The sequence below is a fragment of the Carya illinoinensis genome, chromosome 13 (assembly GCF_018687715.1).
Source record: "Carya illinoinensis cultivar Pawnee chromosome 13, C.illinoinensisPawnee_v1, whole genome shotgun sequence".
NCBI lineage: Eukaryota > Viridiplantae > Streptophyta > Magnoliopsida > Fagales > Juglandaceae > Carya > Carya illinoinensis.
Window position 1 is genome coordinate 4,915,697 of NC_056764.1, and position 27,117 is coordinate 4,942,813.

Consider the following 27,117-nt stretch of genomic DNA (forward strand, 5'->3'; position numbering starts at 1 on the left):
CACAGATCAGTTATTATGATTATTGACTAATTACGTTAAGTGGAACTCATGTTTTTCAAAGTTGATTGGATAATTGGGTACTTAATTGTTCTAATAATCATTGCAGGTTTATACATATTAGTGCAAGGAACATATTCTCATTTGCACACCTTGCTGTCATCTTCCCCAAGTATATTATTTAGCATATTCTTTACCGTTTCAATATTAATTCTTCTCTTTTTTGGTTTATAAGTAAAGCTTTAATGGTATGCCACTTGTGATGTTGTGATCTTCCTATATGTGAAACATAATTCTCGTTTACTTTGTTGGGACTGCTACATTTAGCTGTTACTGAATTGTTGGAATTGATATGATTTTCTTCACACATTGGATATTATGGACTGAATTTCTTGGTACTGCCTCTCTTCTATTTGAGCTGATGTTATTTTGGTTCATGGTAGAAATGTCATCATCATCATCATCAACATCAATGTCTTCCTCTTTTGCTAAACATACCTCAAGTCAAGCTCTGTGCTTCTGTGAGGTCAAACCCACATTGAAGTACTCAACTACGGCAAAAAATCCTGGACAAGCCTTCTTAGGGTGTCCAAACTATAACACAGAGGTAATGGATAGCTCATTCTTGTACGTACATTAAGGTTTTCTTATCTGCATTCATTAATATTCTTGGCCTTGTATGCTCAGGGATTACCATTCTGCAAGTATTTCAAATGGGCAGATAATAATCAAGTAATTGAGCTCCAAATCCGAGAAAGAATTGATGAGCTGCTACGGAAGGAGAGAGATCTCGAGAAGATAGTCGAGCTGCTAGAAAAGAGGGAAATTGACCTTCGCAAGATGGTGGATCAGCTCGAGACGGAGTTGGTGCGTCATGCACAACGTTCTCAAAGGAAGTGTTTAGTGTCACGGTTCTTGGGGATGTATTGGGCTGCTGCATTAGTACTCTGTTTTCTTTTTGGACGTTGGCTTCTGTTTTGAGCCTTCCTGTTAACTTTAAGTATTTTGAGTGAATGGGATTACCCGTTGTTGGCTTATGCAATATTTTGGAAGTCAGAATGTTTGTAGGCTTTTGTACTCTAGACTTGGAATTGGGATTAGAGTAACCCACATTGTAATTACACATTGAAGTTGTTTGGTGAAGTTGGAACTCATGTTTGTAATTGGTCTTGTAATGTTAAGATCCCTTCTCAGCTCTGTAAATATTCTCTAATTGGTAGCTGGGCACATAAGAACTTCTCTAGATTTTATAACAGGACTAGTAGAACATGTATTTTTCATGCAAGTTTGTTCTCTAGCCTGTCCTGTGAATCCACCTGCCAAATGATGCAATAAGTGCAACAAAAACAAACTTACCCAAATTCAAAACTCTTCCCGTATCCGTGTTGTTCTCTTCTGCCATTAAACCAATCATGCTCTCGACCTGCATGCAACTTATTGCCAGCGCACAGACCCAGGATTAAAGTAGTCGAATTACCTCCAATTGAACGTAGTTCATCAATTGGACTACGATTTATGTTTACACAACAATAACTCTTATTTGAACACAGCTGGGCAGCGCCCAGACATCATTCCATACAAGCTTGAATATGGAAACCATCTTCCTCATTAAACTTCTAATGTCATTACAAGACCAATTAAATATCATTCCAATAGCATTAAATCTGCCCAAAATACCATGACACGCATAAATCTGGAATCTTTACACTTTCTTTACAATTTATCAACATAACCACCAAAATCTGAAAATTCTATGCCATAATAAATTGCATTAGACTTCCATCCAAAGTCCTATACATACCCATAAAATCTATAAATAGATACATATTAAAAAAGTCATCAACTTCCCTTCTCCCACTTTTACGTGACTTCTGAAATAGCTCTACCTCAAAACTGCTCCCAACATACTACCAACTATGCAGCAGGTTCCATTGGTCCTATGAATTCAATGCCAAATGAGATTGTCGTTAGAAAGTTCCTGCATATTAATCATAAATTTCTACCAAACCATACACACCAAACTAGCCGACTTTCTTTACAATTGTAATTGACACAAATGTTGAAGTAAAAGTAGATGAAGAAGATGAATACTTCGCAATATGGAAAAATTACACACTAGTTGTCATTGCTGTGGTTGTGATCCATCAAACTCAACGTGTAGCGGTTGTGATCCGTCCAATCCAAATTCCATCTGTAATTAATAACAACTAGTGTATTAGCAACTAGTGTAGACGACAAATGTCATTAAAATAGCATTAAATTACGGGGATCCACTTACACTTTGTTGAGTTTGAATCACTGGATCTGTTGATTGGGTTCCCCTAATGTCATATGCTAGCGACCTGTCTGGAATAGCCTGATGTGGCAAAATTTCGTAAAAAGTACAGCAATAGACTTAAAAATAGTACAATAAAATAAATAACAAACTTATTTATTTTACATGCACGTGTCCAATATTGGAGACGTCCAAATCGGAGGGGCCAAATAAGCTCCTGCAAGTGTCCACACCATGGGTATCGTCTCCATCCCGCTAATAAAATATGGAAGTAATTAATAACAAATCTGGATGCGGGATTAAATGCAAGAATGTAATTTTACTTCAATGCACCTGTTTTCATTTTCCCTTTCCCCGCGCTTTCTTCGTTTTCTCTTTAACTTTTCTCAGCTCTTTCTCCATCCTAGATGCTCTCCTTATAGATGGGGGCCTGCCTTTCCCTCGAACTATCTTTGGACTGAGTACTTGAGTTGAACTTCCAGTGGTAGCTGCACTTTCCTTTGTCATGCCACCAACATTTAAACAATTTTCAGCTAGCGATGGGGGTTCTTGGGTCTCAGAGTACAGGTCAATCATTGCATGCAACTTAGTTGTTGCATCCTCAGTATGCTTTTTTGAACCCGCAGCACAAGTAATCATTTTATAACAAATATTCAACAGACTTGAAAATCTATTAGCATCTTCCCGCACCTCGCCTGCGTCATAGCTGCTGTTAATTAACGTGTATCTTCTTTTAATGTCCTTCCTCCATCGATCTAAAATGTACTGTTGTGGCATTGTCTTAATCCCGTTACATTTGAACACAACGAAGATGTGCCGGCACACTATCCCCCTCATTTCAAATAAACCACAAGAACATTTCGCGACACCATCTTCCTCATTAAAATCTACTGAGCGTGTCACTTGCTTCGTAAAATCTTCAACACGAACTTCATCCTCTACCAAATAGGTCTTCACAGTACCCTCTCTTCTATGTAAAACTGGGTCCAAGTCGATAATGCCGGTAAGCTGGATCTGAACTTCCCTGAATTTAACATTTGTATACAAATCTTGATATCTCTTTTCAATAGGCGATCTAGAGATGCAAGGAATTGTGAGATTAAATGAGTGGAAGTCAGCGACATTTTCGTTCTCAATTTTCTTTTTCAGGGCATTATCGTACTAATTGACAAACTCTTTCAAGTTCGTCTTAGCATAAACGTAACCATCAAAAAAGGCATTCATGCTCTCGCTTCGCTGCGTAGTACTCATCCCAGCCCAAAAAATGTCTTTCAAGAAGGCCGGTACCCAATGGCAACGCTCAGTGTATAAACTCTGCAACCAGACATTATCATGCAAGTTATACGTGCTGATCATCTCATGCCAAGATTTTTCAAACTCTTTCCGCTTTTGTGTGTCATAAACACATTTCATCAGTGCAATTTTCATGCCACTTTTGTAGGAACCATAGCATCCAAGCTTTTCTGGGACTTTCTTCAGGATATGCCATAGGCAAAATCTATGGCGGCTTTTTGGAAAGATAATTGCAATTGCATTTTTCATGGCTCTATCTTGGTCAGTGATAATAGCCTTCGGCGCGACACCATCCATACACTGCAACCAAGTTTGGAATAACCACACGAAGGTATGTGTATCCTCAGATGAAATCAAACCAGCTCCCAACAAAATTGACTGCCCATGGTGGTTTACACCAACAAATGGTGCGAAGGGCATCCTATATCAGTTCGTCAAGTATATGGTGTCGAAGGTTACCACATCACCGAAATATTGGTATGCAGCTCTACTACGGGGATCTGCCCAAAATACATTCTTTAGCCTCCCGTCATCGTCCAGGTCCATCAGTGCAAAGAACCCCGGATTTTTGTACTGCATTCGTAAAAAGTAGTCTCGAAGTGCTCCGGCACCACCTGCGCCCAGTCGTAGATGCCTAGCCTTGTTGATGTAGTTACGACAGTCTTTTTCCAAAAACGGGAGGTTCTCAAATCCACCTGCGCCTACAACCAGAGATCCGAAGCTCTTATTCATTCGGATTCCAGCCAAATCATTTGTATCTAGAACTCTTTTGACAGATTCACTCACTTCTCGGTTACATCGAAAGAAGCGGGATTTCTTCGGACTGAGGCCGTGATTGTGGATATTATGAACTGTAGTCAGCCTAAACTTTCCATCATCAGCTTTTAAGGCATTTATTTTGGCCTTACACTCCGTCTTTCCTGTCGGACGTGGGTTGGAGACATTCAAGAGTCTATTCCTTGCCTTCCCACCACGGGCACAGGCAAGGGTGACATATCTAACAGTCTCATCCTCTCCCCTCTCACTTCTTTTAGTCATCACCCCAAACCCGCTTTTCTTACCATATTCTTTATAATAACTGATTAAATCTTCTAGGGAATTAAACTCCATCCCCGACATTGGCTCATCAATGTCATCCATTTGTGTCTTCTTAGATGTTCCTGCACTGCCAGACTCGGTTTCTTGTTCATCTGGAATATCAAAATTAACTTCTTCAACTCTAGAAGATGTACATGGCGAATCAGTCTCCTCCCCAACTACATATCTATTATCCTCTGTACCCTGAAATCTGCTTGTAGCGGAGCTTGTATTGATGTCCGACAACTGCCCTTCCATGCCATGTTGAATTGGATAACTAGCATTCTGGCAAAAAGGAAAAACAAACACAATTAAACTCTTGACACAAACCAACTTAGTAAAATATAACAGAAAACATGACACCACCACCTGTAGGTTGCTTGGATATTGGTTGGCATCGAGAAAGGCCGGTGACCACGCAGGCACTGGTCCATAGTAACCGTGAATTGGTATGTTTGGAGAAGTTGATGGTATGTCCTAAAATGAAATACTTTCAAATAGTTGATGTATTTTGAAAATAAAAGTCAACTAATATCTACTCTACCATGGATTGATATATTAAATGAAATTACATACGGATTCGGGATTTGAGCTAGAGGGTCTTAGCGTGCTAGGATGTTCTTTTCCTTTTTCCATGCTGAGGGGAAGATAATGCAGCTTCTCAATAGCAATGGATTGTATAACATAACATCCAACCACATTAAAATCTACAAACTAGTATGTCAGACATTTTGGACCACCAATCACCAATCCATTAGCACCAACTTCTAGGGGTATAGAATTTGGTTATTTACCACAAAAAAATAAAAGACATGCTCGATACTTGGGATTCAATCCCAACCCAGGTATAAGTTTAATTAAATCCCATAAATGGGAACAAACTGTCAGAATACTAAATTGCCTATATTTCTTTCCTAAGGATCGAAAATATTCGGTTGGATGATCATAAAAGCATTGAAGAAATGAGTGATACCGTGGGGTCGTGATTTTCAATTAAGATCCATGTGCATTTTCATTTTATTACTTATCACCAACTGTATAACTCACAACATAAAAGATATCGATAGCATACTCATCAGAAGACCCAAAATCAGAAACAATTTAAACAAACACATTACATAAGTCTCAAAGAGTAAAACTGACATCACAAACAACTGGACAAAGCAGTAAACATAAATAGCATAATGCCTACGGATACGGAAAGAAAACAATAACTACTATTTTACCTCAATTCAGGTTACTAGAAATATTTTAAAAACAAGTCTTTTATTCTATTTTCAAAACCATAAATTCAGGTTACTATATTTTCAATAGGACAAAAAAAGTAGACTGATATAAAAGAAATTGAGCAAAAGAAAAAACAAACACTTACATTAGAATTTGAGTTCTGAAGGGTGAATGTTTATAAGATCCCCAGAACCTACGTACTTGAATCCAAAAAGGAACTATATTTACTTATCCCAGACAGAATCTTGAGACTAAAAAGATTTTGTAAGAACGAGATATGGAGGTAAATAACAACGAGAGAGAGAGTTTCAGAGCTCGGTCGGAGAGAGAGAGTTTCAGCTCAGCTCGGTCGGAGATAGAGAGTTTCAGAGCTCGGTCGGAGATCCAGGGAGTTTCCAAACGCCTAAATGCACCGCATACACAGACGGAATCGGAGAGAGACACGGTTTCAGAGCTCGGTCGAAGAGAGAGAGTTTCAGCTCGGTCGAAGAGAGAGAGTTTCAGCTCGGTCAGCTCCGAGCTCGGTCAGAGAGAGAGGGAGTTTCAGAACTTTGTGGTTCTGGGTCTGCACTTTCCCTCCCATTTTCCTGCATATTTCAATCGGCCTCTTTTTTTTTTTTTTTTTTTTAAATTATTTTTTTAAATGACGTGGCAGTGCCACGTCAGACGGTTCCGCACCAGTTACGCAACGGCGGTTGCAAATAGAAGAACTGCTGTACCGAACTAATGCATATACCGATACAGTACCGTATTTAAAATACTAACAGTGAGACCTTTACCACTCCATACTACTCATCAGTTCTCACGTCGTTTTTTCTTCCCTTTTTTTTCCTTCCGACCTTTTGCACTCTCGTCCCGTCTCGTAGCTCCCCTGAGTTCCCCCTCCGCCCCAAAAGTCTCTCTCTCTCTCTCTCTTCCCATTTCTAGAAAGTTGAAGAACAGACCTCCTCAATGCTCCTCACCTCTTTACACGTTAATTCAATCAATGTCTTTCACAACCCCCCACTTTGATTGATTCTTTTAATTCCTCAAAACAATCAAGAAAGAGAAAATTTGCAACGCCCAAATTCAAACCCGATTCTGGTTCCTACATATCCCTAGTCTCATGAATTATCCAAATTTCTATAATAAATACGTCATTTAGGACCAGACCCATTTGATCAGTTTTTTAAATCCTCCGATACAAGAGATCAACCACTTGGGACCAAACTCATTTTACTCATCTTGTTGATTTTGCAACACGAAATCTTACTAATCCAGATTCAAAAAACAATTTCAATATTCAGACCATAACCTTTTGGTAGGCAAGGCTCCTAGATTCAGAGCTAAATAAGCGAAATTTTAGTCATTTAGGATTGGAACCAGATGGAACAAGGCTATGGAATTCCTAATCCAAGAAAAATCCTTTTTTTTTTTCCGTAATTTTTGTTCTTGTTGTTGTTCCATGAAACAACAGTTACCAACCTTGGTGGTCCAAATCTTTAGGTTTGCCATCATCGTTCGTCGGCGATAGTGACCCATCTTGTTTCGTCGCCGTTGAAGGTGGCTTTGCGTGGGCACAAAGGACAAATGGGTCTCCTTGTGATTTTGAATCTCAACTTGCTCGAGAAGTAGAAAAAATAAATAAATAAATAAAAGAGAGCGACCTAGGCTGAGTAGTAAACAAAATGTAAACAAGAGGGAAGGATATCTTTATTCTCTCCGTTCACAATTTAAAAATAACTTCAAAGCCGGTATGAACGATGGGTTGATTTGATTTAAGATAAATTAAAAATTAAAAATTGAATAAAATATTATATTTTAATATTATTATTATTTTAAAATTCGAAAAATATTAATTTTTTATTATATCTTATATTAAAAATTAAAAAAATTATAATAATTAGATGAGATGCGTTGGATTGAGTTAAAATCTGCTAATCAAACGTTATCTAAATATAATAATATATTTTTATTATACTTTAACGCGTCAAATCAAAAGAAAATTTAAAACAATATTTAAAATAATATTGTTTTATTAGATAGTTCTGTACAAGTTAATAATTACAAGTTATTAAGTAAGGTTATCATTTTCCCTTACATATATAATGCCTAATGGACACGATCTCCTGTACTCCAAGAACACATGATGCACGTATCAAGGAGAAGATATATATGATCATGTTCAGATTCACAGTCAGCCTTGAGATATATATCATTTTCAAAGGAAGATCTCAGCCGCTCACAGTCTGATCGCCTTCTTTTTCCCTGCAGCTGTGACCGTCATATTAGTGCCAGCTCCCCTTAAGAATACGACTACTTCGTACGCTACATTTTCCACGCACTATTTTCAGAAGTCAGAAGTCAAAGAACCCACAATCGAAAATAAGAAACTTCAATGAGGCTAGTTTCGTCATTCACACTGTACCATTACCTACTCCGGTCCCCCTTATCCGTGAAATCCCATGTTGCTATAAAACCGGTCCAATTATCACTTTCGATATCATCGCTAGCTTCTACGTACGTTCCAGTACCATATTTCTCACATTCTGATCATCTGTCTCTACATAAAAACACTTGCGCGAAGCATTTCGTGTGAAACTGCGAGAGAGCATATAGTATGGCAGGCAGGGTTATGCATGCAGTTCAGTACGGTAGTTGTGGAGGAGGACCTAGTGATCTCAAGGTAATCAATTTCTTGCACGCGCACACACATACACACATATATATATACATACATATATGTATGTATGTATCATGGGTGTGTCAATATTGGTCAGCTTGATCCCTTTTATGATTTAGCCAGAGAGAAAGAGACCAGAGAGAGAGGTTATGGTGTGAATATCGTCTTGGATAAATGAATATCCGTTTCATTCATGATCTATCTAATCATGTCAAAAAATGGTTTTCTTATTTTTCTTTCAATATATATCTTCAGGCTTTAATTAGTACTAGTCTGCACAAACGTGTGATCAGGATTAATTGGCCGGCCGGCTCTCGGTCGGCCGAATAAGCATCGTGTCGATTCATCTGAGTAGCTGAAACGTGCACAAGCGTACCTGCACAACAAACATATATATATATATATATGCACGTAAATGTCTAGTAGTTTGAATTAATGAGCTAGCTAGCTGTCTAGATTACGATGTGTATTCGCAGCTTGTTTATATAATTTGGTTACTTGTTTTGTAGTTTATCTCTCAAAGATCATTTGGTTGACTTTTGAAACTACTGGACCCATATATTATCGTGTAAATTTACGTGATGTTCAAGTTTCCGGAAATTAGGAAATAGAAAGTAGTAGTACTAGTACTGCACAGATCAAAGATAAATTAATAATTAAGCTAACTTTTTTAATTTAATTAAGATCTCTTCACAAGTTTTAATTGCAAATTGATATATATATTCCTGTTACAGTATGTTGAAGTTCCGGTTCCCGCTCCAAAAAAAGACGAGATTTTAATAAAAGTGGAAGCAGCTGGTCTAAGTCCGATTGATTGGAAAATTCAGCAAGGCATGCTGAAGCCCATGTTTCCTAAAGGACTCCCTCAGATACCTGGTAATTTCATTTCACTTCATTCATCGGTTTACGTATATATATAAATATATATATATATTCATGAGAAGCTGCCGTGATCTTACCCATCACTAGTGCTCAGTACCATGTCCCTGCAAATTATTGTTGCAATATTTTGCGAATTTTGGGAAGTTTTGCATTCTATGATATTTTTCTTTCCCTTTCGACTGGAATTATTTAGTTTTTTAATTGGAATAAAATATAGGTACTGATGTGGCCGGCGAAATCGTTGTGGTTGGATCATCAGTCAAGAATTTCAAAGCTGGTGACAAAGTCGTTGCCATGATTCATTTTTCTGTAAGAACTCCTCCTCCTTATTGCTAGGTAGCTTCTAATTCACAAAACAAATAAATTATACGAGTATATACTAGATGATCTTAATCATCAGAACTCCTATTTATTTCATTTTTAACTTAACGTATACATATTTTCTGTATTAATTACAGATTGGAGGTGGATTGGCCGAGTTTCTTGTGACAAAAGCAAACATGGCAGTGATCAGGCCAGCGGAAATTTCAGCAGAACATGGTGCAGGCTTACCTGCCGCAGGCCTCATGGCTCACCAGGCCCTCACAGACTCTGCCGGGATCAAGCTCGATGGCACCGGAAAGCCAGTAAATGTCCTCATCACCGGCGCCTCATCCGGCGTCGGTCACTACGCAGTTCAGCTGGCAAAGCTCGGAAACACACACGTTACAGCCACGTGTGCACCCGAACACATTGAGGTTGTCAAGAGTTTAGGTGCCGACGAGGTTGTCGACTGCACTACCCCGGATGGGGCAGCTCTGAAGAGCCCATCGGGGAAGAAATACGACGTGGTTATCCACTGTGCAGCGGCCACTACTTGGTCGACTTTTGAGCCTCATTTGGCATCCAACGGGAAGATATATGATGTGAATCCTACGTTAAGTTCCATCAAGACATATACCCTGAAGAAACTTACATTCTCCAAGAAGCAGATGATCCCTGTGCTCTTGAGTCTTAAGGTTGAGAACCTGGAAATTCTTGTGAAGTTGATGAAGGAGGGGAAGATTAAGACGCTGATTGACTCTAAGTATTCCTTAAGCAAGCCTGAGGATGCTTGGGCTAAGAATGTTGATCATGAGAATGCTCTTGGGAAGATCATCGTGGAGCCTTAGGTGACAACCCTATATATATATATATATATATACACACACGCCTGGAGTTGCTGGTGATGATCAAATGAAGAAGGACCATTTATAAATTAGATTTTAAAATATTCATGTTAAGTTGATTATGGTGTATGGATATTGATGTATGTTGAAGAATTTTCTTTGTATGCTTTAATTGTGCTTATGTAATATCATGTTTTGTCTCTGTTATTAATTTATGAATCAAAATTATCCGTTAATTAATGATGAGGCTGTATAAGTAAATTACAGATCATGTGTAATTTGTATTGATGCTTTTTATGACTTCATATTGTTGTGACTTTTGGATTTGTCTTGGTATGTTTTATTTAAAATAAATGTTTTAATCACAAAAATATTTTACAAAGATATTTTATAAAACTAAATGAGTCACATAGATATACCACAAAAGTAAAGTTATAAACATACATAATTTAACGTGATATATTATATTATATGGTTATTTTTATTGTAAAATAGATCTAACATATTATATAAATTTATATCATTTTGTAATTTTACATTTGTGAAATATCTTTGTTGTTGTAATACTTCTCAAAGTAAATTTCCCTACTGACGTGTCTTTATATGATATATTAAATTGTAAGGTTATTTTTTTATAAAGTAAATATAATGTATCACCTGAAACCATGTCGATTTATTAATTTATTTTTTAAAATATTTTCTATGACAATAACATTTCATTTTCCCTAAGAGCTGATTAAATTCTCAAGAGAGAAAATAAATACATTTTAATAGTATCTTTAAATATTAAGCTTGTCTCTCATCTATTTTTTTTTTAAAATGATTTTAACAGCTAAAATTAGATACTTATTGATGAATTTTGTAATTAAATTGAAGTATAAAATGAAAGTTAATTTGAAGAATGACTTTAACAAAATTAATCGGCTTTGTCGCCCTCTCTTGTAATTTCTCTCGAATAAAGTTAGTTAACCTACTCGTGTACAGTTCAGAAAAAAAAAAAGGACAAATAAATAAATAATAGTTAAAAAAGTGATTTTTAATGTATTAATATATTTTTTTATTTTTTAAAAATATTTAAAAATATTTAAAAAAAATGCAAAAATAAGCTAGCGGTAAGGGTGAGCGATCATTCCCCTCATATTTCTCTGCAAAGTGACTTGTCGCTCCCCGCATCGTCCATGCTTAATTAATTAACTTGTTGGCTCTTGTGGTTGGATATTCTTTTTTAAAAGATAGGTAAATCTGTAAATGATATTCACTATTTTTTTAAGATGATTGTTATAAGGAAGTTTTAAACCACAGCACGCCAAAGAATTTTTATTAATATTGTAGCTAATTTGAGAAATAAAAGCCAAAGAATTTATATTTTCTACGTCGACAGGCCCATTTCCGTCATTTACTCCTTCTAATTCTAGAATTTGCCGTCGAGCCAACGCTAAACTTTCGAGTTAAGTTCAGACCCTATCTCACTCTACCCCTCTACACACCGATTTCTCGTCTGCGACTATGGAAGGAAAGCTTATGCATGCGGTTCAGTACTTTGGCTACGGTGGAGGACCTGCTGGTTTGAAGGTTTTTCTCGTATTTATTCCGTTTCATTTTTCTTTTATTGCCTTTGAATTTCGTATTTAAATTTAAAAAGTACAACGGAGTTGGCAAAGCAGATCATGAAGTCTGGATTGAAGAACCAGCTAATTGTTATTGTTTCGTTCCAAACCTTGTTGGCCGTTAAATTTGTTACTTTTCCCGGTTATTGAGGGCGCTAGGATTGGTTTCTCTTATTCGAGACTGGGATGGTCACTAAATTGGTAGAAGGGAACAAATCTCTTTTGATAAAACAAAGAACGATGAAATCTGAGTGTCCATATTATGGAGTGAATTTCTAAGAGGAGGCCTTTTTTTGGTGTTTGAATGTACTCCTGCTTTAACCTAATTGTGGGTTAATATGTTGATCAGTGTTCATCTTTGATTTAGAATTGGAAATGGAGCCTGTATCTATTTCAGGCTGCAATGCCATCTTTTATTTTTCCTGAAAAATAATTCGAGGAGCATTACTGGCATATATTCTTTTTTATTGCCAGAATTGAACATGGCTATTTTGGTATTTTAAATACTGAAAACTGTGGTATCTGTAAACGAACACACAATCCGTAGGTTTCCCCCTATTCTACCAAACTGCACCTTCCTGTTGCAGAAGAATTAAATGGTAAAACAATTTGTGGTTGAATATCTGTGAATATTTTACTTGCATTTGCTGCTTGCTTTGCAGATCTATAATGCCATTGATACTATATCAGTTCATCTGTAATTGCTTGTAAAGATTACTGTGATAATTTTCATTTATGCTGCAGCATGTTGAAGTTCCGGTTCCCTCTCCAACAAAGGATGAGCTCTTGCTAAAACTGGAAGCGATTAGTCTAAATCCAGTTGATTGGAAAATTCAGAAAGGCATTATGCGGCCTTTGTTGCCTCGCAGGTTCCCTCACGTGCCTGGTAAATTCTTTATTGCTCGTTGTTTCTATTAACAAAACTTTTTTTGGCACCTTGTTAGGCTTATTTAACCTTAGAAATGCATTCTAATAAATATATCTCATTGACAGCTGTGAAACGGTGCTAAGCTATATGTAAAATTTGGATAGCCTGTTATTATTTGATGGCAGTTAATTTTTTTGTCAAAGACATGCTGACTATTTATAAGAGCATAAGCACGACAGAAAATCTAATTTAATTTGAAGATTCTATGTTGATGTTAATAGGACAGAACTAATTTCTGGATTCTCCTTTAGTGGCCATTTGTTTCTTAATTACGAAGACACTAATTCATGTTTCAGTAATTCCGCCATTTCAAGTACACGTGAACAGAAAGTTTGTACCTTTTACCCTTTTCCAAAGGGATAAGGTTTGAGTGTTGAGTCTTCACCTCACTTTCCAATGCCATACTTGCAGCACTATGCCATGATGGTGGTGCAGCTACTTCCCAATCGGCCTTCCAAACAATTCTTCACATATTTCATTTAATTTTTTTAAAAAATAGTTTTTTCCATATTTCTTTGACTATGGGTGGTTGGGCTTGGTTCAGGCTACTCAATTTGACATGATGAAGAAGAATTTCTAATCAGCATTCTATACATGTTACAGTTCAACTACTTATGCCAGTTTCAAAGGAAGCTGGGAGCATTTGACTTTCCTTTAGTACTCAAGTGGCCTCAAGATAATGAACTTTGAAATCAAAACTGATACAGTAACATCATTTATGCAGTGCTGAACAATTCTATTACATTCCAAACATCAAATAGAAATTTGGTCAGAGTATCTTAGGCTCTTTGTTTACCCTTTTCCCTCTTTCCAATGAGTTGCTTTCTCTTGTATGCACCCAGTATACTTGGATTGGATTGCACCTCTTTTACTCTTAAAAAGAGAGAATTATTTATAAAAAAACCAATAAATAGAAATTATATTACTACATCAATATATCATCATTTCGATGATACTACTGAACTGACTTCTGTGTGGGGAAAATTTCCCTTTTGGCTGAATATATTCCTTGTTGGTTTAGGTACTGATGTGGCAGGAGAGGTCGTAGAGGTTGGTCCAGGCGTCAAAAGTTTCAAAGCTGGTGACAAAGTCGTAGCTATGCTTAACCATGCTGTGAGCACTCATTCTTATTCCTTAAGTTTTTTAGTTCCCTGCAATTGAATAGAATGAGTAAGCATGATCGTACAAGAAAAAGTATTTGGATGATTCGTGACAAGGAAAGATTCCTGCACTGGTAACGGACTGCTTTTTTCTTCCTATTTTCCAACTGTGGAATCAGATGAAAAAATCATTGTTATAAGAAATATATATAAAAGGCATATTCTCATAAAAGTTTTACCTTAATAGCTCCTTCCTCCCCTCTCCTCTCCTTAGTCCTTACTTCCTCTGAGCAGGGCAGTTTGGATAGCTCTTAACAGAATGGAGCCCATTGTTATATTCTGGTACTAATTTGCTTATGTCCATGCTCCTAGACCCCACTGGGTGCTACATGGCATTGACACAGTAAATGGGAACAGAGTAATAAGGATATGGGGCAATGGAAAATCTTTTAGATGGTTGGATGTGCATGCTGCTTGCAACAACAATTAATTTGAAATCTGATTATTTTGTACATTCAAATTATCTTTGAATGGTCCTTATGTTAAGTTGTCACAAATCGTTGTACTGGAATGGGAACACTTAACACATGCAGCAACTCTAGTCGTCCCGAATTTCTGGTTATTGGATGGATGTTCCAGCTGTGAGCCTGTGAAAATATTCTGTCATTGGTTATCGATATAGCCTATATTTGTTTTCTCTGTTGTTGTACCATACAATGACAGGATGGAGGTGGATTAGCTGAGTTTGTTGTGGCCAAGGAGAGGCTAACAGTTACTAGGCCACCTGAAGTTTCAGCAGCTAAAGGTGCAGGCTTACCTGTAGCCGGTCTTACAGCTCACCAGGCGCTCACCCAATCTGCCGGGATCAAGCTTGATGGGAGTGGCGAGCAGGTAAACATTCTGGTCACTGCTGCCTCAGGTGGTGTGGGTCACTATGCAGTTCAACTGGCAAAGCTTGGAAACACACACGTGACTGCCACTTGTGGGTCCCGCAATATCAACTTTGTCAAGAGCTTAGGGGCTGACGAGGTTCTCGACTACAAGACCCCTGAGGGGGCAGCTCTGAAGAGCCCATCTGGTCGGAAGTATGATGTTGTGGTCCACTGTGCAACAGGCATTCCTTGGTCAACTTTTGAGCCTAATCTGGCTCCAAATGGGAAGGTCTTAGATTTAACTCCCGGCCTAAGTGCCATAGTGACTTTTGCTGTAAAGAAACTTACCTTCTCCAAGAAGCAGTTGTTGCCCGTATTACTAAATGCCAAGGGTGGGAACCTGGATTATCTCGTTAAGTTGCTGAAGGAAGATAAACTTGAAACTGTAATTGACTCAAAGCATTCCCTGAGCAAGGCTGAAGATGCGTGGGCTAAGAGTATTGATGGCCATGCTACTGGGAAGATCATCGTGGAACCTTGAATGGATGTATGACGTGCTTTGAACCTGTAAATGTTATGCACTTAAGGTTAAGGGGCTTGTCTATAAGTTATTTTACTAATGAATACAAAGAAAACTAGATATATGTACAGCTAAACGAGGCATTTGACCTGATATTGCAAACCTTTGATATTATGCGGAATGTTTTTGGGGCCGTAATCATAATAAACTTTCTTTTGCATTTGATAAGTTTGCCGGGATATGGAAAAACTGTCAAAACTTGCCAAAGCAGCTTTTCTAACCACTGAAGGTATTTGACAACACTACAAATAATTCCAGCTCAACCTCGACTCAGCACATTAAGCTGCAAAGCTTCACCTCAAATGAACACAAGGATGTGGAGTCACTATAGCTGCAAGAACTTTCTGGAAATTCTTCTCTTTAATTCTTTTTGGAATATTCTTGTGTATTTTCTGTTTTGTACTAGAGGCATCTTTTTATTATAAGCACTACCATATAGCTAGCTGTAAGTTGACAGCACACCATGTGTTTGTTACTATGCCTTTGCAATACTTGCTCTATAAATAGAGCATTGTGTAATACTCATTTTCATGTCAAATGAAATTATCAATTCCTATATTCTTACATGGCATCAGAGCCACTCTAAACAAACGTCTCCAATGGAGGAAAACACTTTCCCACCGAAAAACGCAAACCCACCCGCCCCTTCTTTTCTTTCCCATCTTTCTCATTTAGTTTCTGTCAAGTTAACCAATGAGAATTTTCTGTTATGGAAAACTCTGATGGTTCCCTATCTCAAAGGCCAACAACTCTTTCACTACGTCGATGGGTCGAGTACTACTCCTCCTTGTTTCTTTCCCAATACCACCACCCTAAATCCTGACTACCTTACCTGGACCCAAACAGACCAGCTAATCCTCAACGCCCTCATTTCATCTCTTTCGAATAATCTCATCGCACAAGTGGTTGGAAAAACCACTACTCGTTATGTCTGGTTAACTCTAAAAACTCTTTTTGCTTCTCAATCTCATTCCCGAATTATTCAGCTCCGTTACCAGCTTGCCACAGTCTCCAAAGGCTCTACCTCTGTCTCTGAGTATTTCTGAAAAATAAAACATCTTTTCGATACCATGAGTGCAGCTGGAATTACTTTTTCATCTGATGAATTTGTTTCCTACTTACTAGCAGGACTTAACAATGACTATGATGCCTTAGTCACTTCTGTTACAGCTCGCCTTGAGCCTTTTTCCTCTGAAGAACTTTACCGTCTCTTACTCATTCATGAAATTCGTTTGTCCCACTCTAATCATCTTCCGAGCTCAACAAATTTTTCAGTCAATTTTACCTTCAATTCTTCTTCGCGTGGTCGTGGCTTCCACCGAGGCAATACTTGTAGTGGCTTCCAAGGTCGTGGCAGAGGCCGTAAAAACTCTTTTTCTCCTTTACCGTCCTCATCAAACTCTTCTCAACAATTTTCTTCTCTTCCCCACTCCAAACCTACCTGTCAACTCTATGGGAAAGTTGGGCATGTTGTTATGCGTTGCTATCACAGATTTGACCAAGCTTATCAGAGTAACCCACCAAAATCTCTAACAGCCCACTCCACGACCTCAGCCTCGTCCCCTGATCATTCATGGTATCCCGACACCGTTGCGACAAATCATCTCACCTCTGACTTAGCCAACCTTAACATCAACTCCTCTCCTTATGATGGAAATGACTAGATACGGGTTGGCAATGGTAATGCACTACCAATCTCACACATCGGTGACTCAGTTTTCTCCTCTTCTTCTCATTCCTTCATTCTCAAAAAATTGCTACATGTGCCTAACATCATTAATAACTTAGTCTCAGTTAGACAGTTTTGCCTTGATAATATGGTTTTCTTTGAATTTCACAGTTCTCATTTTTTTTTTTAAGGATTCCAAGACAGGGAAAATTCTCCTCTGTGATCCCACACATGATGGCCTATACTCCTTTCCAGCCCACCTTTCGTCACCTCAGGCACTTGTTGGCGAGCGCACTACCTCCACTCAGTGGCACTAACGACTCGGGCATCCTTCTCTACAATTAGTCCGTCGAGTCATATCACACAACTCTTTTCCAGTTTCTACTCGTGATCCTCCATCATCTTGCTCATCATGCTGTTAAGCAAAAAGCTAACAACAACCTTTCCGTGACACTCATCAACATTCAATAAAACCTTTGCAACTCATCTATTATGATGTATGGGGTCTTGCCCCAGTTCCTTCAAGAGATGGTTTTCGTTATTATGTAGCCTTTTTGGATAACTTTAGTCGTTATACTTGGTGGTTTCCATTAATACAAAAATCAGATGTTGTTAAAGTCTTTTCTCAATTCCAAACTCATGTTGAATTACCTTTTAATTTGAAAATTCTTTCGTTACAAAGTGACTGGAGTGGTGAATACAGATCACTTCACACCCTTCTCCAATTAAAAGGAATTTCACACCGTCTATCCTGCCCCTACAGTCACCAACAAAATGGTGCTGTGGAAAGAAAACACTGCATATTGTTGAAACCGGATTAGCACTCATGGCCCACGCATCTTTACCTCAATATTTTTGGGCTGCTGCTTTCCACATAGCTGTCTATCTAATAAACCATCTTCCCACACCAATTATTCATCATCAATTTCCTTTTCAAAAATTATTTTCCAAACCACCTGATTATACTTTTCTCAGAGTTTTTGGCACTGCTTATTAGCCTCATCTTAGGCCTTACAATCATCACAAATTGGATCTACGATCCACACAATATCTTTTTTTGGGATACAGTGATGCTCACAAAGGCTATCGTTGTTTCCATATTCCTACAGGAAAAATTTATATCTCCAGAGACGTTGTTTTTAACGAAGACCTGTTTCCCTTTGCTGAAAAATCCCCAACGCCACAAACTAATCCCACGCCTCTTCATGCAATTCTTCCATCTATTCTTGGCCCAGTCCCTAGGCCCAACTCAGCCCATCCTCTCCTCGTAATCAGCTCAGTTCCAACCCGCCATATACCAGGCCCACCTTCTCACCTCAACAATCATCATCTTCTCAGCTCGATACCTCACCCGGCACTCTTAGCTCTTCCACCTCTCCAGAATCATCCAGCACGTTATCTTCCACGCAAGCTCCGCTCTCTAACCCAGCTCCTCCTCCAGGACCCATCATCACTAGATCTCACATCAACTCTCTTTGTCCTCGAAAATTCACCGACGGTACAGTGCTTTGGCCACCTCCTCGTAGCTATCTTACTGTCACTAGCTCCATTCCAGAAAATCCCAGTTGCTATACCAAGGCTGTTAAACACCAACCATGGCGAAAAGCCACGTCTGATGAATTCCAAGCTCTTTTGCAGACGAACACTTGGACTCTGGTTCCCTCATTTGGCGTCACAAATTTAATTGGTTGCAAATGGGTCTTCCGTACCAAGAAGCTTTCAGATGGCTCTGTCAAACACTATAAGGCTCGTTTGGCAGCTAAGGGTTTTCATCAACAGGAATGTATTGATTTTTCTGAAACTTTTAGTTCAGTTATTAAAGCTACTACCATCTGAACAATTCTTTCAATTGCTGTTTTTGAAAACTGGCCTCTTAGACAATTAGACATTAACAATACCTTCCTTCATGGGGATTTGCAAGAACAAGTGTACATGTCCCAACCAATCGGCTTCATAAATTCCGATTATCCTCATCATGTGTGTCGCTTGAACAAGACCATCTATGGCCTCAAACAAGCACCACATGCATGGTTCTCCAAGTTGAGCTCACGTCTCATTGAAATTGGCTTTACACCATCTGTTTCTGACCCCTCTCTCTTCATTTACAATAATAATTTTGTTGTCATTTTTATTTTAGTGTACATCGATGACATAATTCTCACTAGTTCTAGTTCGGATGCCATCACCTCTGTCTTCACCTCTCTTGGCACATCCTTCCCAGTCAAAGACTTGGGTTCTCTTAGATTTTTTCTTGGTCTAGAAATAACTCCCATGACCATTGGCATTCAATTATCTCAGACAAAATACGTATGTGACTTATTGCAAAGAACCAAAATGGACTTGGCCAAACCAGTCAAATCTCTCATGGCAGCTTCCACTTATCTCTCCATCAATGATGGCCCTGCTTTTTCTGATCCTACACTCTATAGAAGCACTGTTGGAAGCCTCCAATATCTGTCCCTTACACAACTTGATGTTGCCTTTGCTGTAAGCAAAGTTTGCCAATTCATGCATAACCCAAAACTTCCTCATTGGCAAGTTGTAAAAAGAATACTCAGGTATCTCAAACACACAACAAACTATGGCTTGCACATTCGGTCCTCTCCCTCTTACAATCTTCATGCCTTTTCTGATGTGGATTGGGTGGGTTGCCCAGATGATCGTCGCTCCACTGAGGGCTACTGTGTGTTCCTTGGCTCAAATATTGTTTCTTGGAGCTCCAAGAAGCAGCAAATAGTTGCTAGATCAAGCACAGAAGCCGAATACAAGGCTCTTGCCAACACCACAGCCGAATTACTATGGTTGCAGTCACTTCTTAAAGAACTTGGTCTGTTTCTCTCACACTCTCACACTCACCCACACTATGGTGTGACAATTTGGGAGCCACATATATTTCAGCTAATCCAGTCCTCCATTTAAGAATCAAGCACATGGAAATTGATTTCCATTTTGTACGTGACAGAGTTGCCTCAAAGACGTTACATGTTGCCTTTATCTCATCCCGTGATCAAATAGCCGATATATTCACCAAACCTCTGCTCTCTTCTCGTTTTCTCACACTAAGAACGAGTCTCACCATGTTTCCACTGCTGGACTCGCGGGAGGGTGACAACACTACAAAGAATTCCAGCTCAACCTCGACTCAGCACACTAAGCTGCAGAGCTCCATCTCAGATGAACACAAGGATGTCGAGTCACCACAGCTGCAAGAACTCTCTGGAAATTCTTCTCTTTAATTCTTTTTGGAATATTCTTGTGTATTTTCTATTTTGTACTAGAGGCACCTTTCTGTTATGAGCACTACCATATAGCTAGCTGTAAGTTGACAACGCACCATGCGTTTGTTACGATGCCTCTGTAATACTTGCTCTATAAATAGAGCATTGTGTAATACTCAGTTTCATGTCAAATGAAATTATCAATTCCTATATTCTTACAATATTAAATTCATGTTTGGCGTCTCATCGTAATGCACTCCCTCTATTACTTTGAGAATCTCAAGATAGTTTTGAGGTTCAACTTCCTTGACTCAAAACTCTATATATGGTAAGACTGCAGTTCTTCGTTGACACCGTTGTATCTTAAGAGGTCAGAAACAAGTTCTTCAGCTTGTTGAACTTTTTCTTCACGGTAGAGACCATGGAGGACCAAACGGTAAGATGCAATAGATGGAACAAGCCCATGACGGATAATTGTTTTCATTTAATCAAGCAACATGCAGTATGGCTCGAATGCCTTCTTAGGAAACAGACCTCGTTTCAATATATCTTTCGTCAGATTATCTGCTTCGGCAATTCTTCCCTCCTTGCATAAACAGAGTAGATATAAAATTGTCGAAGTCGGGAATAGGCGTACCACATTTCGCTAGCTTATCTTCAAGCTTGAAAGTATGTTCTACCTTCTTTACAGTAGGTAGAATTGATTGCACTGGCTTCAGTGGCGCCGTTTGACATAACAATCCCCGAAAGTAGGGCAGATATATATATATTTATATATATAGATATGACTACTTGGTTGACAACCATTTTCAACCACCATACTCAATTTTGAAGGCACGATGCAACCTACCGGTATTGACATGTGCTTTCACAAATGGAGTATACGTAATATGATTTGGAGATATCCCTAAATCAGACATCCTAAGAGAATCATCTCTGCTTCCTCCACACTTCAATTTTGGCAGAGACAAGTACTTATTACAGTGTATGTGTAGACATTTGGTGTACAGCCATCCTGCTTCATCAACTCCAACATGTTAAAGGCACGAGTAATCTCACCAGCTTGGCAGAGCCCATCTATTAATATTGTGTAAGTCGCTACACACGGAACTAAATCATAGTTTAGCATCTTGCTCAACACAGCATTTCCTTCATGCACCTTATCATTTTTTATTTTTGCTGTAAACATCAAGAAATGAGTTGAACGTGTGACAGGTTGTCAAATTCCTCTTCTCCACCACCCTCACTAAAAGCCTTGATGCATTTCCAATTTTTCCAGTCTTGCAATACCCATCAAGAAGAGCTGTAAATGTTACTTCATCAGGGGATATTCCCTTCTTTACCATTAAACGTAAAAATACCACAAGTTTTCTCTGGTCTACCCTGTTTACAGAGCTCTTCAATTAAAGGAGTGAAAGTAAAGCCATCACTCATCAGGTATAAGACCAAAAGAATTCATTGACTTGAATATTTCAAAAGCCATTCCAATTTGACCTTCTAGGCAAAATCCATCAATCAATATATTGCAAGTTACCCTGTCAGGTAATAACCCTCCATGGACTACCCTTCTCGTAAGGCTTTGTGAGATTTATTAGCCCCGCACAACTTTTGATAATTAAGCTCATTGTATGTTCAGATATTGGGCTTGCTGCTTGCAGTTCCTTTTTTCCATCACAGCAAGCAGCTCAAATGCAGATACTTATCCGCCCTCCTTTGCGATATCCATTTCTCAAACACCCGGAACGCCGCCTGGATATCTTCTTCCCTACAATTACCCAAAATCGAAGAAGTACAAATATGAGTATTCAAACAAGACCCAAGTTTCAACACCATACACAAGAACGTTTCTGCAGCTTGTACAAACCCATTCTTGTATAAAGCATTAATTAGGGTTCTATAGTCCATAAAAGCAGGAACAAACCCATCACCAACCATTCTCGTATAGACCAAAAATGCTAAGGAACCCATGTCCAACTTAGCCTAACACACCAATAATGTGCTGCAACAAGGGTAACTTAGCCTAAACCCAACCTTGCGCATCTCGTCAAGCGCACCCATCAGCTTCAACATCTCAGTTTCACTACCACTACACACTTTGCCTAATTCAATTACGGCCTTATGTGCAATAGCATACAAATTGGAAGATATTAGTGAGTTCAACAGAATGATTCCACTGTCTAAGTCATAACAATAGGTGGAGTGCTTGCAAACCCACTTGAAAAACCGAACACCAAGTTCCATGTTGTAGCCGTGAAGCTCAAAGGTCTTGGAAGCTGAAAGTGGGGCCATATGACTTATGAGAGACCAAAGGCTTGAAAATCTTGTTTGCTCACAATTGGGTTGCTTAATCAAGGCCGATACGGGAGAGATTGTGCCATCTATACATTCTCAGATTGGCTGGTTGTGTGGCGACTCATAAGAAAGAAAGGAAGTCGATGGAGAATACGGAAATACACTAGCAGATCTCAATTGGAAGCCAACGAGTTTGTTTGTGTTGTATTTCTAGGGTTTCAGCAAGAACACCAAATACACAACAAGATACCAAGATTGATTCAAGAAATATAAAACAGAAAACACAATCAGATTGTAAATAAGAAAATAGAATGAATATACCAAGAACACGAGGATTTAACGTGGTTCGATCCTTTCAGATCTACATCCACAGGGGGAACTGGCCAGAGATCATCTTATTAGAACTTCCAATCGCAACAGAGGAACAGTTTACAAGATTCAGATCATTGAATGACCTTAACTCTCTCTCAATCTTCACTGATTTCAGTTTCTCTTTGTAAATCCTAATTTCTCTCTGTTTGCCCCTTTCTCTCATACGGCTCTATCTCTCTATATCTCTGCTACAGTGGCCATCACTTGGCCTTTTATACTACTAACTCATAACACAGCAGAACTCTAATGTATATGATCTAAACACGTGGCCATGTAATAACCACCAGATACAAGAACAGAATAATATGATACAAAATTACAAATATGTCCTTCTATGTACAAATTATTGACACAGAATACTACAATCTCCACCTTGTCATCAATTTGACTTCAAGGTTCCCCATCTCTGGCCAGATCCCACCTTTTATTCCCTGGTTAGCTCTCCTCCATGTTGATCAAGTGTAGGCAGTGCCTGAACTTTGATCTTGGCAATGGTTTAGTCATCATGTCTGATGGGTTTTCTTTTGTTGGCACTTTCTCCACTTTGACAGTGCCACCTGCAACCACATCTCTAACAAAGTGAAGTCTAATGTCAATATGTTTTGATCTTTCATGAAAAACTTAATTTTTAGTGAGATGTATAGTGCTTTGATTATCACAATAGACTGTGATATTACCCTCAAATAAGCCTAGTTCATTTGTTATACCTCTCAACCATAAAGCCTCTTTTATAGCCTTTGTCATGGCTATGTATTCAGCCTCAGTTGTTGACAAAGCTACAACTGATTGTAAATTAGATTTCCAACTCACAGCACCACCAAAAGCAGTGAATACATAGCCAGTCAAGGACTTCCTTGTATCCAAGTTTCCAGCAAAATCAGAATCTACAAAACCACAGATTTCTTGACCACTTAACACATTTCCACCAAACCTTAATCCTAAACTAGAGGAGCCTGTTAAGTACTGAAACACCCACTTCAATGCTTGCCAGTGGGGTTTCCCATGAACCTACTAACTAGACTAACAGCATAGGTAAGGTCTGGTCTTGAATAGACCATTGCATACATGATACTACCTACCATACTTGCATATGGTATTTTTATCATAAATTCCCTTTCATCATCAGTTTTAGGAGACTGATTTACAGAAAATTTAAAATGCTGTCCAATTGGGGTACTCACAGATTTTGCTAAATCCATGCTAAATCTTTTAAGTACTCTTTGTAGGTATGTTTTTTGTGATAAGTAGAGTAATTTCCTTTTCCTATCTCTAATTATCTCCATACCTAAGATTTTCCTAGCAGGTCCAAGGTCTTTCATCTCAAAAACAGATTTTAAAATTTCTTTTACATGCTCAATTTTATCCTTATTTTTACAAGCAATGAGCATATCATCCACATATAATAAAAGGTAAACAGTGACATCATCAGAAACTTTAAAATATACACAGCTATCATAATTGCATCTTTTAAAACCATTCTCAACCATATGTGTGTCAAATCTTTTATGCCATTGTCTTGGGGATTGTTTTAGTCCATACAAAGATTTTTTCAACAAACACACATGGTTCTTATTGGATTCGTTTATAAAGCCTTCAGGAGGCTGCATGTACAGAGTTTCTTCTAATTCACCATGTAGAAAAGCAGTTTTAACATCCAACTGTTTTAGAAACAAGTCATGATAAGCAGTGTAGGCTAACAACAATCTGATAGAACTGTGTTTTACTACAGGAGAGAAAATTTCATTGAAATCTATACCTTCTCTTTGTGTAAAACCCTTTGCCACTAACCTAGCTTTGTACCTAGGTTTTTCTACTCCAATTATACCCTCCTTTTTCTTGAATATCCATTTAGACCCTATGATTTTAACTTTTTCAGGTTTTAACACCATTTCCCAAGTCTTATTCTTATAAAGAGATTCTATTTCTTCTTGCATTGCAAGAAGCCAATTGCTAGATTCTTTACTATTCATTGCTTCTTTATAACACCTTGGTTCAGGATCTTCAATGTCTTGTGCTACAGAGAGAGCATAGGCTGTTATATCAGCATGTGCAAATCTCAATGGTGGTCTTATAACCCTTCTTGATCTATCCCTTACAAGGTTATAAGAGTCAGTGATTTTCCCTTGGTCACTTTCTAATCTAGACTTCGAATCATCTCCAAACTGTATAAGTGTTTCTTGAGGTGGTGAGTCCAAGGACTCCACCTCAACCTGAACCTTTTCTGGGACTGTGGCAGGTTGAGTCTCAACTGAATCCAATTGAGATCTGGCCATTTGTGACTCATTAAAAATCACATCTCTACTTATTATACACTTTTGTTTTCCAGGTTCCTCTATCCATAGTTTATAACCTTTTACTCCTTCAGGATACCCAACAAAAATGCATTTCACAGCCCTAGGTTCTAGTTTGTCAGTTTTAATGTGTGCATAAGCATCACAGCCAAATACCCTCAGATTACTGTAGTCTGAGGGTTTCCCAGTCCATAATTCTTGGGGAGTTTTACAATTAATGGCAGTGGATGGACTCCTATTTATCAAATAAACAGCAGTACTAACTGCCTCTGCCCAAAAAGTTTTAGGTAATTTTGCATTGGACAACATGCACCTAACCCTCTCAAGAATTGTTCTATTCATTCTCTCAGCTAGGCCATTCTGTTGGGGTGTTTCCCTCACTGTCCTATGCCTTGCAATACCCTCCTTTTGGCAATAGTTATTAAATTCATTTGATAAGTACTCAAGTCCATTGTCTGTCCTAAGCTTTTTAACCTTCCTCCCAACTTGATTTTCAACCAAGGTTTTCCATTCCTTAAACTTGTTGAAGGTGTCACTTTTATGTTTAAGGATATAAACCCAAACCTTTCTAGAATAGTCATCAATAATGGATAGGAAATAATTTCCCCCACCATGAGAACTGACCCTAGCTGGCCCCCACAAATCAGAATGGACATAGTCCAAACTTTGTTTAGTAACATGTGTACCAAGTTTGAAACTAACTCTAGTGGACTTGCCTAGTATACAATCCTCACAAAAGGGAAGGTCTCCTAGGTCTTTGTCACCAAGTAACCCCTGATTTTGGAGTTCCTTTAAGCCTTTATGGCTAACATGCCCTAATCTTTTATGCCAGAGTACAGTATTATTATCCAAAGGTTTCTGGACAGCAGAGGCATGTCCTCTAATAGTTTGACCTACCAGGGTATAAAGACCATTCTTTATTTCCCCTTTCATTACTATTAAGGACCCTTTAGCTATCTTTAGAACTCCCGACTCAGACTTAAAAGTGCAACTAGATTTATCAAGCATTCCAAGGGAAATTAGATTTCTCTTAAGGTCAGGTATGTATCTTACATCTTTTAATATCATTTCCACACCATCATGCAATTTAAATCTAATTGAACCAATTCCAAAAACTTTGCAAGATTTATTATTACCAAGCATAACATATCCACCATCAAAATCAGAAAAAGTTTCAAACCAAGATTTACAAGGGCACATATGAAAAGAACATCCTGAATCTAAAATCCATTCATTACTAGATTCAGTCTCAGAGATACAAAGTACCTCAGCACTCTCATAGCCTTCAGATGCAACAGATGCATTTCCCTCATGTTTGATCTTATCACCCTCTCTAATTTTCTTTTCAGGACAATCTTTCTTAAAGTGTCCCTCTTTGTGACAAAGGAAACACTTCAATTGTTTTCCTTTTGATTTTGATCTAAGTTTATTCTTCTTTCCTTTATAAACATGTTTATCAAATCTTCCCCTAGCCACTAACCCCTCACCAGTCTGAGTTTTAGCTTCAGAATTATTCTGAAGTTCCCTTGCATGCAATATAGATTGCACCTCATCCAATGACAAACTCTCTCTGCCATACATAATTGTTTCTTTTAGGTTAGAGTATGAGCTATCAAGGGAACTCAGT

General features: G+C 38.3%; 3 protein-coding genes across 3 annotated transcripts; 2 read left to right on the forward strand and 1 right to left on the reverse strand.

The window, feature by feature from the left end:
* Window positions 1-2,119: 2,119 nt before the first annotated feature.
* LOC122292205 (protein FAR1-RELATED SEQUENCE 6-like) lies at window positions 2,120-5,278 on the reverse strand. The gene is made up of 8 exons (XM_043100441.1): window positions 5,219-5,278; window positions 5,012-5,119; window positions 4,025-4,927; window positions 3,447-3,865; window positions 2,654-3,347; window positions 2,438-2,527; window positions 2,276-2,353; window positions 2,120-2,188 (listed from the first exon to the last, which is right to left on the reverse strand). The coding sequence occupies exons 1-8, from the start codon at window positions 5,276-5,278 to the stop codon at window positions 2,120-2,122; spliced, it is 2,421 nt and encodes an 806-aa protein (XP_042956375.1).
* Window positions 5,279-8,343: 3,065 nt separating this feature from the next.
* On the forward strand, window positions 8,344-10,866 carry LOC122291900 (chloroplast envelope quinone oxidoreductase homolog). The gene is made up of 4 exons (XM_043099938.1): window positions 8,344-8,534; window positions 9,266-9,407; window positions 9,631-9,722; window positions 9,872-10,866. Exons 1-4 carry the CDS (start codon window positions 8,469-8,471, stop codon window positions 10,562-10,564), a joined length of 993 nt encoding a protein of 330 aa, XP_042955872.1. The 5' UTR covers window positions 8,344-8,468; the 3' UTR covers window positions 10,565-10,866.
* Window positions 10,867-11,973: 1,107 nt separating this feature from the next.
* On the forward strand, window positions 11,974-15,769 carry LOC122291902 (chloroplast envelope quinone oxidoreductase homolog). Its single transcript, XM_043099939.1, has 4 exons — window positions 11,974-12,133; window positions 12,913-13,054; window positions 14,118-14,209; window positions 14,920-15,769. The coding sequence occupies exons 1-4, from the start codon at window positions 12,068-12,070 to the stop codon at window positions 15,607-15,609; spliced, it is 990 nt and encodes a 329-aa protein (XP_042955873.1). The 5' UTR covers window positions 11,974-12,067; the 3' UTR covers window positions 15,610-15,769.
* The last annotated feature ends 11,348 nt before the right edge of the window (window positions 15,770-27,117 follow it).

Coding starts and splice junctions, on each gene's coding strand:
- LOC122291902 (XM_043099939.1), top strand. CDS start 12,068: ATGGAAGGAAAGCTTATGCATGCGGTTCAGTACTTTGGCTACGGTGGA. Junction 12,134..12,912: donor GAGGACCTGCTGGTTTGAAG/GTTTTTCTCGTA, acceptor TTTATGCTGCAG/CATGTTGAAGTTCCGGTTCC. Junction 14,210..14,919: donor TAGCTATGCTTAACCATGCT/GTGAGCACTCAT, acceptor ATACAATGACAG/GATGGAGGTGGATTAGCTGA.
- LOC122291900 (XM_043099938.1), top strand. CDS start 8,469: ATGGCAGGCAGGGTTATGCATGCAGTTCAGTACGGTAGTTGTGGAGGA. Junction 9,408..9,630: donor AGGACTCCCTCAGATACCTG/GTAATTTCATTT, acceptor AATAAAATATAG/GTACTGATGTGGCCGGCGAA. Junction 9,723..9,871: donor TTGCCATGATTCATTTTTCT/GTAAGAACTCCT, acceptor TATTAATTACAG/ATTGGAGGTGGATTGGCCGA.
- LOC122292205 (XM_043100441.1), bottom strand. CDS start 5,278: ATGGAAAAAGGAAAAGAACATCCTAGCACGCTAAGACCCTCTAGCTCA. Junction 4,928..5,011: donor AATATCCAAGCAACCTACAG/GTGGTGGTGTCA, acceptor CCTTTTTGCCAG/AATGCTAGTTATCCAATTCA. Junction 2,528..2,653: donor TGGAGAAAGAGCTGAGAAAA/GTTAAAGAGAAA, acceptor ATATTTTATTAG/CGGGATGGAGACGATACCCA.